Source organism: Myzus persicae, unplaced genomic scaffold (assembly GCF_001856785.1).
Source record: "Myzus persicae strain clone G006 unplaced genomic scaffold, MPER_G0061.0, whole genome shotgun sequence".
Classification (NCBI taxonomy): domain Eukaryota; kingdom Metazoa; phylum Arthropoda; class Insecta; order Hemiptera; family Aphididae; genus Myzus; species Myzus persicae.
In genome coordinates, this window is record NW_019102309.1 from 145,303 (window position 1) to 159,840 (window position 14,538).

The 14,538-nt window shown below is 28.7% G+C and overlaps 1 protein-coding gene across 1 annotated transcript in view; it reads left to right on the forward strand.

The window, feature by feature from the left end:
- The first annotated feature begins 359 nt into the window (after window positions 1-359).
- LOC111031842 (disintegrin and metalloproteinase domain-containing protein 10-like) overlaps window positions 360-14,538 on the forward strand; it is a 79,239-nt gene continuing 65,060 nt past the window's right edge. The window contains exon 1 of the mRNA XM_022311951.1: window positions 360-974. Coding sequence (XP_022167643.1) covers window positions 860-974 — 115 coding nt within the window. The 5' untranslated portion in view covers window positions 360-859. The remainder of the gene's footprint in view (window positions 975-14,538) is intronic.

Genomic DNA, 14,538 nt, shown 5'->3' on the forward strand with positions numbered 1-14,538 from the left:
TTCGGCGTAACGAACAAAACGGGACATCGGAACGAACGTATCTAACCGGCACTCGTCCTTTTGGTAGGGGTGCGATCGGTGGGGGGAGGGCTTGCTTGAGGAGAAAAAACGCGGACGCGGTCGGCGGGGAAATTCATACGGTGCACGTGTTGCGTGTGCTGCGCTCTGATGCCCGGGAACCGACCAAACTGCGGTTCCCTCAGCTGTTGCGAGAGCGACGGCCGCCACCTCCACCAACGCCGCCGCCGTTCCACCACCGTTCCACCGTTACCACCACCAGCCCGCCACCAACACCGCCGCCGACGCCGTTCTTTGTCGTCGTCGTCGTCGCTGCCGCCGTCGCCGTCGTCCGTTCACCGACCGCCAGTCACTATAGTCAGTAGTCACCGCTCGCCAGTCAGTCGTTCACTTTCCGTACTGTATGTTGTGTCGCGCGTGCGTTTCGCGTTCCGTCCGCAGTCGCAGTTCAATCCGTCGCTAATAAATTATAATATAATATCAAAGAAAATAACGCGATACTGCGACAACATCCCGCCGCTTTGGTGTCCGATAAACCAGCACATCTCCCGTCAAAATCTCTGTCGTTGCCGTTTTGCCGTGCGTTAACCGTCGTATTACTTTTGGTTTATAATATAATATATACCTTTTCTCACGTGAATGGAACGGCAAGTTTCGTCGCTATTGCGACGGTCGAGGCGGTGGTCGACGGCATGAAACGTTCGTTGGCCCTCGGTCGTGCGGTTCATTGCGAAAATATGCGTCCGCGAAAAAAAGTCGGCCGACCCGCCGCAGTGTGACGACGATGAAGGGCACGTGAAACGCCGCCGCCGAGCACGGGGCGCTTAAGCCGGGCGACGACATGTGGCCTGCAGCTTCGCCGACGGCGCTCGCCACTGCTACCACTGTGGCCGTCTTCCTGACTGTGGTCGTCGGAAAGTTTGGACGAATAAGTTCTACCCCCGTCCAACATCCAGGTACACAACCTAATATATTATTGTTCTTAGCCATATCAATGATAAGTAAAAAGTTTGTCTTGGGGTTTTATGAGCGCTCGCTGTGGGAGATCAGTGTTTTTAAAACATCAGTTGAAAAACTGGATCAAAAGATGATAAAGTTTGGATCCCCTCCCCAGATGGTTTGAGTTGAATATTCAACTTGTGGGTAAACTGTTATCTTCGTACGGAATTGATAAAAAAGACCAAAATACCCCTTTGTTTAGGTACATGCATGCAGTTTCCCATGTTATATTTTTACATAGACTATTAACACATTGTAGAATCTAAAATATAGATTTTTACCGGTTACCACCTACCTTTAGCTTCTATACCTATTTATATATGTATTTATATTATATAATATTATAGTGAGTACTCAGGTGTTAAGTATTAAAATATGTTAGGAGTATTTATTATACATGCTATATACTTGTGTCTTGTGTCAATATATAATTCCATTATCATCGGACGACCTCGTCTCAATAATGCATACATATAATAGTATACAATATACATAGGTAATATACATAATATACAATACGATACATAAACGTATCTAATTGCCCGTGGGATGGACGGCCATCGTAGCTTTCTCTTGTGTTCTTGCAGTCGGAGCCGCCTACGCTAAGCCACGGTTGTTTATACAAACGATTCAACCGAAGAATGTCGTCTGCGGAAAGCGTCGTGTTTATTGGCGTTCGCTGTTCAGTCTATGTACTATATCACAATACGTAGTACTTGATATTTTTATGCATTAGATTGTAGGTATACCAGTATTTACTACCACATTGTTCTTCCAATGACATAGGTATCATAGTCACTATAATAATAATCCTCTTATTTATTGTCAGATGAAAAATTGTTCACGTATTTTGACAGCAAGATTCAAGTTTAGTGCTTTCCGGTCGATCCTAAAATATATAATAGGTATAATGTAAATAAATGTTGACCACCTATTGTTATTTTAATTATTCATCTATTTCACCTATTTTATTTATTTATTTATCATTATTATTATATTATACTTCTGCCAAGTTATACAAACAATCACCAAACATTTAATGAGTCAATTGTGAGCTTATGGTCCCTTAATCAAGATTTAGTGGCTCATGATTGGTCCAATAAATTCTAGTGAACCATTAAAATATGTAATTAGTATTTTATGCAACACGCGGCATTAGTGATTATTTTCATAACATTTTAGTAAATTTGTTATGTTTAAATCTGTTAATTGTTGTGTTGTGTTGTATATTTATATTTTTTTTAAATAAAAGTTCTCCCTCCCATAAAAAAGCTTTTGTTGCTGTCTTATATCTCAGCAGATATAATAAATAGAAGTTCAAGATATTGATAACATTTTTGTTATTTTCGTTTAGAATTAACAATATTTATAGAGTACCTAATATAATAAGTTAGACAATATGATATTATGTAGCTAATACGTAGTATAACCGTAAAAGTTGTATTATAATATACTAATATACCGTGGAAAGTTCATTGTAATTTTTAATAAATAAATATTAAAATATATAATAATTGATTGAATATATTATACGACTACGTATACAACTATAGGTATTTATATATAATCGATAATCCAATTTTTATTCGGTTATCTATGGTATGCTGAAAATATCTTGAGTAGCTATATTTATATAATGTATTTTATGAGAAAACTAACTAAAATTTGGAAAAAATATATATCAATAAAAGCTTTTGAAGTGGTAAGAAATAAGCTTATATTTGTAATCTAGAAAAGTAAAGTAATCTATATTTCGTATGATTTCATAAAATATATCATGTTCAATGACGGTCGAGTTCTATAAATTTCAAATGTGCTTTGCTATAAAACCAAGTTCGATGTATTTAACTTATTCCATAGTAAAGCTTAAATTATAGAAAATTATTTCTTAGTTCACACAAAGATTAAAATTGAACTTTGGCGATACTTCTAAGGAACATTTTTGTGAACAACTTTTAAAACTGTTTACTGTAAAATCATTAACATTTATAGCTTCTTATTTTTAAGAGGACATTTTTATCATACAAAATACTTTATGTGATGTATAATATCCATTGTGATATCACAACATTTAATAGGAAACTGACAGTAAAATGTATTTTCTTAATCATTTTTTTTTACCTACATATATAAAAAAACCACATGTTGGTCTTCATAAACATTTAAAGTTTGAATAACTGTTACATTTTTAATTTTAAGAATGGTGGTGATGTGTATAAATAATGATTTTAGTATTTTTACTAAAACGTGTTATTTTGAGCTTTAAATTTTAAAAATATGAATGGTTAAAATAATAAGAATGAATGTATGCTATTATATGATTTAAGATTATTAAGTATTAAGCGAGGTATTAAGATATATTTTTAAATAACAACATCTTTATTCATTATACTGTTTCAGAATGAAGTATATTTTTACAGATACCTATATTTTAATATTTCAATTAGTCGAATATTTAATTTTCAATACATTTATAGTGAAAACCATGCATTGTGTGGGTTATGAATACATTTAGTTTTTAATACACTTCAGAATGTCTATAATAATTTGTTTTTCGAACATTTTTAATTGGATAAAATGAACTGGCTATAAACAGTATAGTTTAATTATATTTCTAATGTAATCATTGAGATCAGATTTCAAACTATAATTCAAGGTTTGTACTAAGGTGAGCGAACCTAGTCAGAGTTCTTAGCACCCTGTCTTTATATCTTGTAATGTTACACACCTTAATTGTCATACTGTAGTGTATTTTAATTTAATTATAGAGTTTTTATTATTTTAGTGTTATTGCCTGTTATTAGGTTGTATACCTTCATTAATAAAAGAAAACAATTTGTTTCCTCAATATTTCTTGACAATTTAATATTATAAAATTTTCAATGATTTATTTGATGTACATTTTCATAAGCTATAACAAAAAATGTAGATACCGACGGTAACAGTTCGTTAGTTCAGGTAAGAAATAAGCCATAAAAACCCACAGATGATTAAATAAAAAAACAAATTATAAGCAATGTATGGACACCAAGTGTCCCTATAATTATTGTAAATATGCAATGTTCTTTAATATCTATAGTATGAAGATGAAATAGTTGAATAAACAAGATATTTTCAAAAAATAATTGATGATTTATCCATTATTTTCAGTCATACGTCTGTAGGATGCTGATTTTAAAAATGTGAATGTAAAACCACCTGCTCTAAATACAATACATAATGTCAATTTTAAGTGAAATTTTAATGAAATTAGTTGATTACTATAGGCTACAATGACTATTCAAAGCTATAGATAGATGGATAGTTTATATTTTAGTTTCTAAAATTCACTTTCGACGGTAGAAACTACAAACATTTTAAAAAATATGACCCTTTTCATAAAAGTTGCAGGGCTAATGGTTAACATCATAAACAATTTTCTTCAAATTGCAAAAGTCGAATACCAATTAGTTTTTTAGTCATAGTTATAGTCATGACTCACGAGGTACTTATTTAGCTTTGGAAATTCAAGTTTACTTAGAAATTGTTTATTTTTACAAAATAAATACTTATATGCTAGGCTACTAGCTAACGGCATCCTTCTGAAATTATCTGACTGAGCAATGTTTACTGAAAAATAAATAGTTTTCAATCATAGGCAATGATTGGTTGTATAAGTCGTGTTATGAGTACATATTTCTTACATTTTACTTGTAAATATTCAATAATATTGATATAAAAAATGTAGGCTGTTTTTTTTCTCATCAACAATGGGTAAAGTGTATGTAGCCGTTTTAAATTGTGTGGTGGTTTGAAGTCTACACAAAATTATAGCCTTATTGCTTATTGGAAACAATAATAACTTTTTTTTTACAGTTGTAATGTGTGAGTGGTCGTAGTGTTTCTTCGTATAAGATAAAAAGAAAATATATGAGAAAATAGTAATAACTCACTATTGGTGTAGTTTGTGTAAGATTTCAGTGAAGGCGGTGGTGGGCCTGGTGCTATATATAGTAATTTTTCGGAATAAAGCGATTGTGCCGCAGTAGGTAACAAATATGTGTCTGCTGGTAAAATGAGAAATAACACGCGTTCGACCGGAACAGCGAATGGACCATTTTCGCCTGGCCTTCGGAGCGAGATAAATAGTTATATTTCAAGAGATCAATAAAGAAAATGATGCTAAGCTGTATAGATTTATAATGCGTGTGTAGCAACACTATAAGTCGCTGTATCGTCGCCGTTGTCGTCGTCGTCGTCGTTTGTATCAATCAGACTCCCTCAATTTTGGTTAGGAGGAAGTGGAAATAAGTCTTGGACATGAAAACGTTCTGAAAGTCAATTTACGTATATACATTATATACGTTTCCAAAATTTTCATTCTTTAACGATTGGGTGTCTGCGTTTTTTAACCTAGCAATTTAAAATATAGAATATTATAGTGTTGATATAAACTTGGTATGTCATTTTAGGAATTTTGATTTCAACTTTACTCTTCATAAAGAATACGATTTGTCCTTAAAGTCTAAGCTATACTACACTTACATTTATAGATCATATGTTGCTTCATTAAAATTTGACATTAGATTTATTTATCCAAAAAATTATTTGTTCTTAATGCAATGAATGTATATACATATTATAAGACGTTTAAAATGAATTAGTATACTGAAAATCTCAACTGAAAGATCAGTTAAAAATAATACTTAATACCTAATTAGATACCTAGTAAGTTTATTGAAAAAGTATTTAAACTATTGATACTGTTCCATTATTAACTGGTACGATATCGACGAGTGTCTTGAACTAATTATAATTTTAAATAAGTGATTGAGAACTTTTGAACTTATTTTGTTATACATAATTTTTTTGTACATAAACATTTTTTATCACAATATTTACATAATATATATGATTTTAATTTGGTTATGGTATCTATTACAGTACTACTATATTAATTACTACTTATACATTTAATATATTTTTACTGCAATAATGAATAAAACATAATAATTTTCATTAAAATCTTCTTAGTGTGCTTGTACAATATACATATAATGTTGTATTGTTACCTGTAAATAAATTATGTTTTCCAAAAATGTAAAATGATTGAGGGATCATTCTTTAAAAATGTATATAGTTTTTTTCTACCCATTGTTAATATTTTAAAATATGATTGTCCAGTCTTTAAATAAAATTGTACAATAAATTATAAAAATTTTCGATTAAATTATAAATGATTTTTAAATCCATTGAAACGTAATAAAGTGAGTGTACGGTATCTAGTATATATAATGTTTAGGATTTTAGCCAGTGGTCTTTTCGTTCTTATACCGATCCATAGTCCATAGACTACAGTACATCAGTATTTGTTCTGGCATTTTGCCATATTGTTTCTGATTATTATTCGTAGTTGATTGTATCTTATTTTTATGCACAATAAATATTGGTGCACATCCTGAAAAATATCAGTTGTTACTTGTTTCACTAAAGTACCTATTATACATTTTATAACGACCAACTCTAACGAATAACGATAACCCTATATAGTTATAAATTAAAAACATTACGGATACTTAATGTTTTCGTTAAAATGGAAGTGGTCAGTGGATATAATGGTAAATATGTTGATCTTATAATGCCTAGATATACCACAGCATTATTGGAAGGTTACCATCTAGCTTGCCTTTTATGAAAGTTGAACAATTAATTTTTGTGTGAAAAATTATCGGTGGACTTCCGTAAGAGTAAACACATACCACGTGTGCGTGGGGATTAAATCCGCTGGAAATGGTTCTTGTGATATAACATTGTTTTTTCCCTCACGTTTTATTAAAGTGTTCGAGTTCACCCAAGCGTAGTGCTATCTGCCTTTATATGGTTGGTGTGTCTATACACCTAGATTAACAACGTCTTTCTTCCAAACAACGTGTAATATATTAAAATATTGGCTTTAAACGTATAAATGTCCTAAAAACGAGAATCGTATGATTTTGTGTTGTTGAGAATTGTTTTATTATACTCACAACAAAAACATTACCCTTGTATTTTTTAGATGTAAATTTTTAAACTATAAAATATAAATAAAATAAAATAAATACAATTTGACATAAATGTGACAATGTCGAATAAAATAATTATCGTCAGTTATTTATCATCCTAAAATGTTAGAAACTGATTTGATTTTATAAAAACAATTATTATTCAATTTTTAATAATGTTTTGAAGACTGGAATTACTTTGTTATGCACATCATTTTAATATTTGTATGATAAATATAGCTATTAATAAAAATCTTTTTTTGGTTGTCATTTAGCAATTAAGAATTTCCCTTTTAACTTTGGGATATGTTACTATTTTTTTTTTAGTAATTTAGGGTCTGTTAATAAGAGTATTAAAATTACGTTGTTATAATAATTTGTTATAAGATTTACAAAATTTAAGTGATTTAGTAATGACATTTTTATTTAGAACCCAGTCTTAAAAATACCACTGTAATTTTTAATAATTGTGTGATTTAATTTATAGTGGGAGGAATTCATAAAACCATACTATATACATGCGAATTTTAATTAAATATCTATTGTGTATAAATATAATTATTATGTGACTTATTAAACAATTTAACATTAATAAACAAATAATGTTACAACAAATAATTCAACAAGCACTTTAAATAAAACTATGCATAAAATGATTTATTTATTAAATTTTTTATTCTATGGAAAGTTTAAAATAAATTAGAGTATGCTGTAATTTATAATTATTACCTACGTAAAACTTATAAATATTTACTTTAACATTTTTAGCATTTTTTTTTTTTATTAATTTTTCTTTGTTATTTCATATGTCACTTTTTGACTTCTATAGATGATTTATTATATAAAAAAATATTTGAATCATCCTCTTTAAATTTATATTTTACTAAATGTTTTTTTTCTTGTTAGTCGAAAGTGAGTGTTCGCTTAGACATGCTCCAATTCTTAATTCTTATTTCGTCAAGATTGACGTATAGTTTATCGTCTACTTTTTCCTTTTTATATACAATAAAATTATTTATTTATCTTATAATGCTGCAAATTACAAATATTAAATAATCTCTTAATATTAGGGATGTATAAGTAATTTGTTTTGTACAATTCTTTAATATAGTTACTTATATTATTCGGAGGTTCATTTACAATTATTTATTTAGTAGGTAATTCGTAAAATTGTATAAATGAATAATTTTTAACTTGCGATGGAAAGGTATGACCTAAATTATGTAAGTACTTAAAATTAATATTTTGTATAAATCATTGAATTCATTGAAGTTTAAAAGAGAAAACGTTTGTTTTAATTATACCATTTAATTGTACAATAAATTGACTTACTTAATAATTATTGTTAGTTTAATTTTCTATAAGGTACTATTATTTATAGTCTAACGTTCTTAGAAAAGTGATCACGTTTATTGACATCTTGAAATCTAATCATTTTTATAATATTTGATTTCATATTCAACTCCGTGTAAGTTATTTAAATTAATTACCTATTGATCTTTTTTTATACGGATGTAATTTTTATAAATTATGGAAACATATTAGAACTTTATGAGTTAAAAATTATATATCTATACAACTTATACCGAAGCATGGGCATCCGCAGAGGGATGCCGGGTGGTCATGCCCTCTCTTTTTTAGTTAATACTAATTGTTGTATCACTAGTAAAAACAAAAAAAATATCAAGTGCTGCATTATTAGAGATTTTTGATTTTGGGCCTCTGGTTTTTATTTCTGCAGGTGCCCTTGTACCGGAATATCGAAAACGCTCACTACTTAGTGACCTAGATGACTATATATAGAATAATAATTTCTTATGATGTATACTATTGTATATTATAACTGTCAAGTAAGCAGTAACCCTATCTCATTGTATTTTAGTGTCACAACAAATTTTGTTAGAAAAGGGTCAATATTTTGGCCAGCCTTCGCTCTATTATTCTATCAACTCTATGAAGATATTGTATAAGTTCGTAACACATTTTGTTTGAATAATAAAGGAAGTCCGAATCCTGTAGTAGTTGAGATTAAAGTGTCCCAATGACCATCGGGTTTTGGCCATAAGCCATCGGGTCAGCAGAGTAGCAGACTAGCCGACTAGCCAAATATCAGTACAGTTGTGATTAGAAGGCAGATTTCAACCTTGCCCATTTCAACCCTTAAATGACGTTGTTTTCTCTAAAAGTAATTAAATGAATATGTTACAAATTTTAGATTTGTGATTTGAGTTAAGTATAATAATATATTACCAATCGCTTCTGTTTCAAGAACTATAAATACATAATATTTTTATTATAATAATGTATCAACTAATTAAGGCTTAAATAAATTCAATATTACATATTTTTACAATAAAATATATCTATAAAGTATTTTCCAAGTATTTTTGACAAATTTGAAATTTCCTTTCATTTTTTAAGTGTTTTCCAAAATTAGGAGTTTTATAAGTTACAATACTAAACTCTCGTTATTCAATACCAGGGCTAAATATAAATAATAATAGTTCAGGTTTTCATATGAACACGAAAGTAAAATGAACAAATTGTGTAACCGTAGCGAGAGTACCTACTTACCTACAACATGTGGTAGCAGATGCCTGTGCCGCGGCCGGTGGCGATGCCGCCACCAACGACGACTACGATAGAAGAGCGAGGGCCACCACGAGGTTAGTCACCTCTCTTGTCTGGTGCGTTGGATGACTTGTTGCATGTGAGTGTTTGTGTAAGTATGCAAGTGTATGTGTGTGTGTGTGTGTGTGTGTGTGTGTGTGTGTGTGTGTGAGTGTATTTGTACGTACTCAGAGTTGACTGCCCCTTCCACGCTAAATGCTAAACACTAGAAAAAAACACACTTATACGCCAACGAGACTATTTGAATATTTTTTTCCATAGGGTTCGTCTATTAATTTATTTTTAATAACAAACAATATAACCTTGAAAATATTACTTTTCAATGCTAACACTGCTAGTTTTATTTAATAGCCGAGCAGTTAGTATTTGGTCAATTCAAATAACGGAATTCTACGAGTAGATAAATAATCGATTTCATTTAATTACAAATAAATCCTTAAAATTGTATGTGCCTGCCTATGCTACTTCATCTTTATACGATGGAGCCAGGGAATATTTAGATACTATTCAATGGGTTCAATAGGTTATTAATACTGTATATATATATTTATTATATATTTGTAATGTAATTTAATAGTCATTATATATTTAATTTACAGATATTAGAATACAATGACCTATAATTGTATAATATATTCAATAATATGTTCCTTCAAAAGTACAGCATATCGAATTTGCAGGAGAAACAATCTTGTGTGGTTGGTTTTAGTAATGGAGTGAATTAACCTGTATCTTAAAAGTTAAGAACATGATCTGTACTGGTATGATGGTAATTTTACGATACTAAACATCTTATGCGAGCTATGAGAATATAAAATATTATATTTTATAAATGCTCAAATATCTTAGAAAAATTGAAATATCGTAAAACTATCGCCTATCAATGTACAAATACAGCGTTTTATTTAAAGTTTATTCACTTTAATATTAAAACTAACTACGTAGATTGGATCTACTGAACGATAATTTGATTTATTATAAGTTATAGTTTTGTAAGACGGTTACCACACATGTGAGTGGCATCTACTTAAATACTTTTGCAGCACTATTATAAATTATTATTGGATAATGAATATGGAACATTTAATTGTTGGTTTCTTTTTCTAAGTACTTTTGTAAAATGCACTAATTATTTTAATACTTATCATATCAGTGGTTATAGTATCTATGATATCAAAGAACCTCTGAGTGAAATGTTAAGCATTTTTACTGAATCATATTTGTATTTTGTATAGTACACAAGAAAGGAATTTTTATTTATTGTCACATTATCACTGTGTATACTTCGTTTTATGTGTATATATAACGTTAAGTATTTTCCAAATCGTAACACAATTTAACAATGTCATATTAGTTAAATTACAATTATTTATTATAGCTAGGTAGCTATAAAGATAATATAATAATATAATTTGAATATGTATATAAGAAAAAATAATAACCGTTCAAAAAGTATCATTGTTGGGTGGTTTTTTTAATCTGTAATTGATATTAAGAGGACGCCACATCCGCTTGTGTTGTCTCCGTCTTACAAACGTACAACATAGCAAAAACTGTTTTACGCGAAATAGTCACTTACACTGTAGTCCAAGCTAAGCAACCAAATTTTCATACTATTAAGAGAAGAACATTTACTGTGCAACAACGTTTTTATTTTTTCGATATCACAAGTACAAAAAAACTTATTCAAGTTTGAAATAATGGATTTTTAAACAATAAGAACTTTTCTTGTATTAGTGATATCGAAAAAATAAAAACGATGTTGCAAAGTAAAAGTTCTCTTATTTATGTTGTGAAAATTTGGTTACTTAGCTCGGACTACAGCTTGGGTGGTTCTATTTCGTGTAAAACAGTTTTTACTATGTTGTACGTTTGTAAGATGTATACAACACACGCGGGTGTGCCGTCGTTCTTAATATTGTTGTTTCTTTATTTTATATTATTCACATTCTTATATATAATTATATTATGCTTATTCTTAATTTTTTTTTTTTTTGAAATCCCTTAGAATCCTAACATTTTTTTTTAAAGTGTGAAAAATGTCCTAGAAAATAATTAACTTCTAAAAATATATAGTATGTTAGGTAGGTACTAAGTAGTATTGTAATTTTATGGCATAGGTAATATATTACCTTAGTAAATTGTAAACTAAAATCCAGGGCTTTTTAGACTATGTTCACAATAATAGAAGACTAATTGTCGTAATTAATCATTATTCATTTATGATAGTTTTTGTAATTTTAAGTGTGAATAACAAATGTATGTATTATTTTATATGTTTATTTATATTTATTACTAATGACGTCTTTTAAAATACCTAAACATATACCTGAACATATTGATCAATGATGACTTTAAGGCCAAGCTATATTTTTTATTATCTTTTATGTTCAACACTATACAAATTTTGTACTGTAGTAGGTACCTACAGTTTAGGTAGGTATAGAATTTTAGAAATTTAGTTTATGCTATAAATGGCAGTGTATTGCTGCAGTGATGAAGCTCGAATATAAAAATATTGTCAATGGCCAATGCAAATGTACCTATAGAATTTTACATTAATTATAGCGGTTTTATCAATTTCATTCATTGTTATAATCTCAATGACCTATTGATGATTTAATATAGTTTTCAAACTTTTCACATTTATCATTTCATTATTTTTGTCACTTTTGTTTGTCCATTGTGTATTTGTGTCATAGTCATACCTGTGACTAATACACAACTGATTTGTTGGTTGTTATATAGTGCTATACTTTTGTAGTTGGGTGAGTTGTATTCACCTGATTATTACAATTTTATTTTTTTAGTTATGCAAAAAAATATTATTTATTGAAATTACTAAGCAGTAGAGTAATTTTAATAAGTTATTATCTAATATTTTTCAATAATTTTAAATTGAAATTAATTTCTAAATTTACCTACCTTTTACCTTATCTATATCATTAAATGGTTAAAATAATGTTATACGGTTTTGAGTTTAAGTTAAAAATATTAAATGTTGGGATATTTAAAATTGATTTTCTGTTCTTAACTAAAACAATTTATATTACTAATACATAAACTAGTTTAGTAAAGGTACTCTGGTAGCTACTCTAATAATAATTATGTAATATTATTAGTATATAAAGACACCAATATGTTTTTTAAACTGTATTTGGAGTATAAAAAATATAGACTAAATGGCATTTCAGCAATAAGTATATACCTTATATTATTGTTGTTTAATTCATACCTACTTATTTAAATTCAATCAAAAATCTATAGTTTAATATGGTAAAATAAAAAGAGAATAAAATTGAGATATTATACATTTTAGCTGTTTTTCACTAAACTAGCATGCGCTTTTAAAGTAATAAAATGTATACATAATATATACTTACTTCTAGTAATTCCAGATGTTTTCCGTTAAATTACAAACAATTTTAAATACCGAAGAGAATAATATCAATAAAACTATATAATTTACTTTTTCACACACTTAATAGTTAACGCATACAATTATGATAGATAAAATATTTAGTCGGTGTACTTGTAGTATCGTAGAATCCAATTAAAAAATGTATTATTATACGTGTTCAATTAATTTAGTTTCACACAAACTAACCAATTGTAAATGAATAACGTAAATTGTTGTTCTACACAATACATTATACACTACATTAAATAAATCTAAAAATAAGTTTCTGCAACTAGCACCGAGTTATGATTTTACAGTATGATTAAGATACTGTCATTCAAATAGTTATAAGTTAGAATGTTTAATCGTGCTCTACATTGAGTGAAAAATCAAGATTATTTCCCTACAAATAAGTATCTATTTGTGCATTCGTTTTCATGATTAAAAATGTGTGTATTATTTTTATTCATCATTTAGAATACTAATTTAATTTATTTCGATTTTGAGGGATATGAAAGGATGTATTGGTTTTACAATTAATACGGTTTTATATTCATGGATACTTATATTTTAACTGGTGAATAAAATACTCAAAATATCAGCACGAAGAGAGTATCCGTGGATTTCAAATTGTTTCAACTACCTACTATATAATAACTAAATGATGGCATGTGTTTTCTTAGATTAACTTTTTTTGTATCCTTTATCACATTTTTGAGCTAAATTTACTCTGATTTTCAACATTGAAGGTGGTTATGGAAAGAAATTTGATCTAGTTAGCACATCAAGAGGTTAAAATACTTTTTTTTCTATAATAGGGAAAATCTAACGAAAATCACTGGAAAATAATTTTGTTTTTTCATTGAAAGAAATAATCCCAGAGACTAGACGATTTCATCAAATATTTAGCTTAGTATTTCACAGACTATTGACATAATTTTTAAAATATTTTGGATTTTGTTAAGATATTATAGACATTTAAAATATTTGTATTTTGAATATTTACTTCTATTTTAATTCTTCTAATTTAAAATATTTTGTGTAATTATTTGTTCTATTTGTATTAATCTCCTCTTAATTTTATCTCTCCTATTAATCTCAATAATTCCTTAACAGTATATTGTGATCTCGAGTTTTTTTTATTTGGTTACCTACTTAATTATAAGTTTAAATTTAATTTGTACAATATTAAACTATCAGGTTAAAGTTGATTACGTTGATACTATATCTAAAACAGAAAAATTGTTATGGATTTAATATATGGTCACGGCTTTTTGGCCTACTGACATATTTTATATTTCTGTATAGCATTACTCTGACCATTTTATATGGGAGATTTTAAGAAATAAATGTCAATTCAACATTCAGCTGAATTCACTTTATAGGTCTAACAATCTCTGTCTTACCATCAGTAATGTCACTTTGAATTATTCAGTTGTTCTGTTTAATGGAATTTTGCAGCATGGAAGA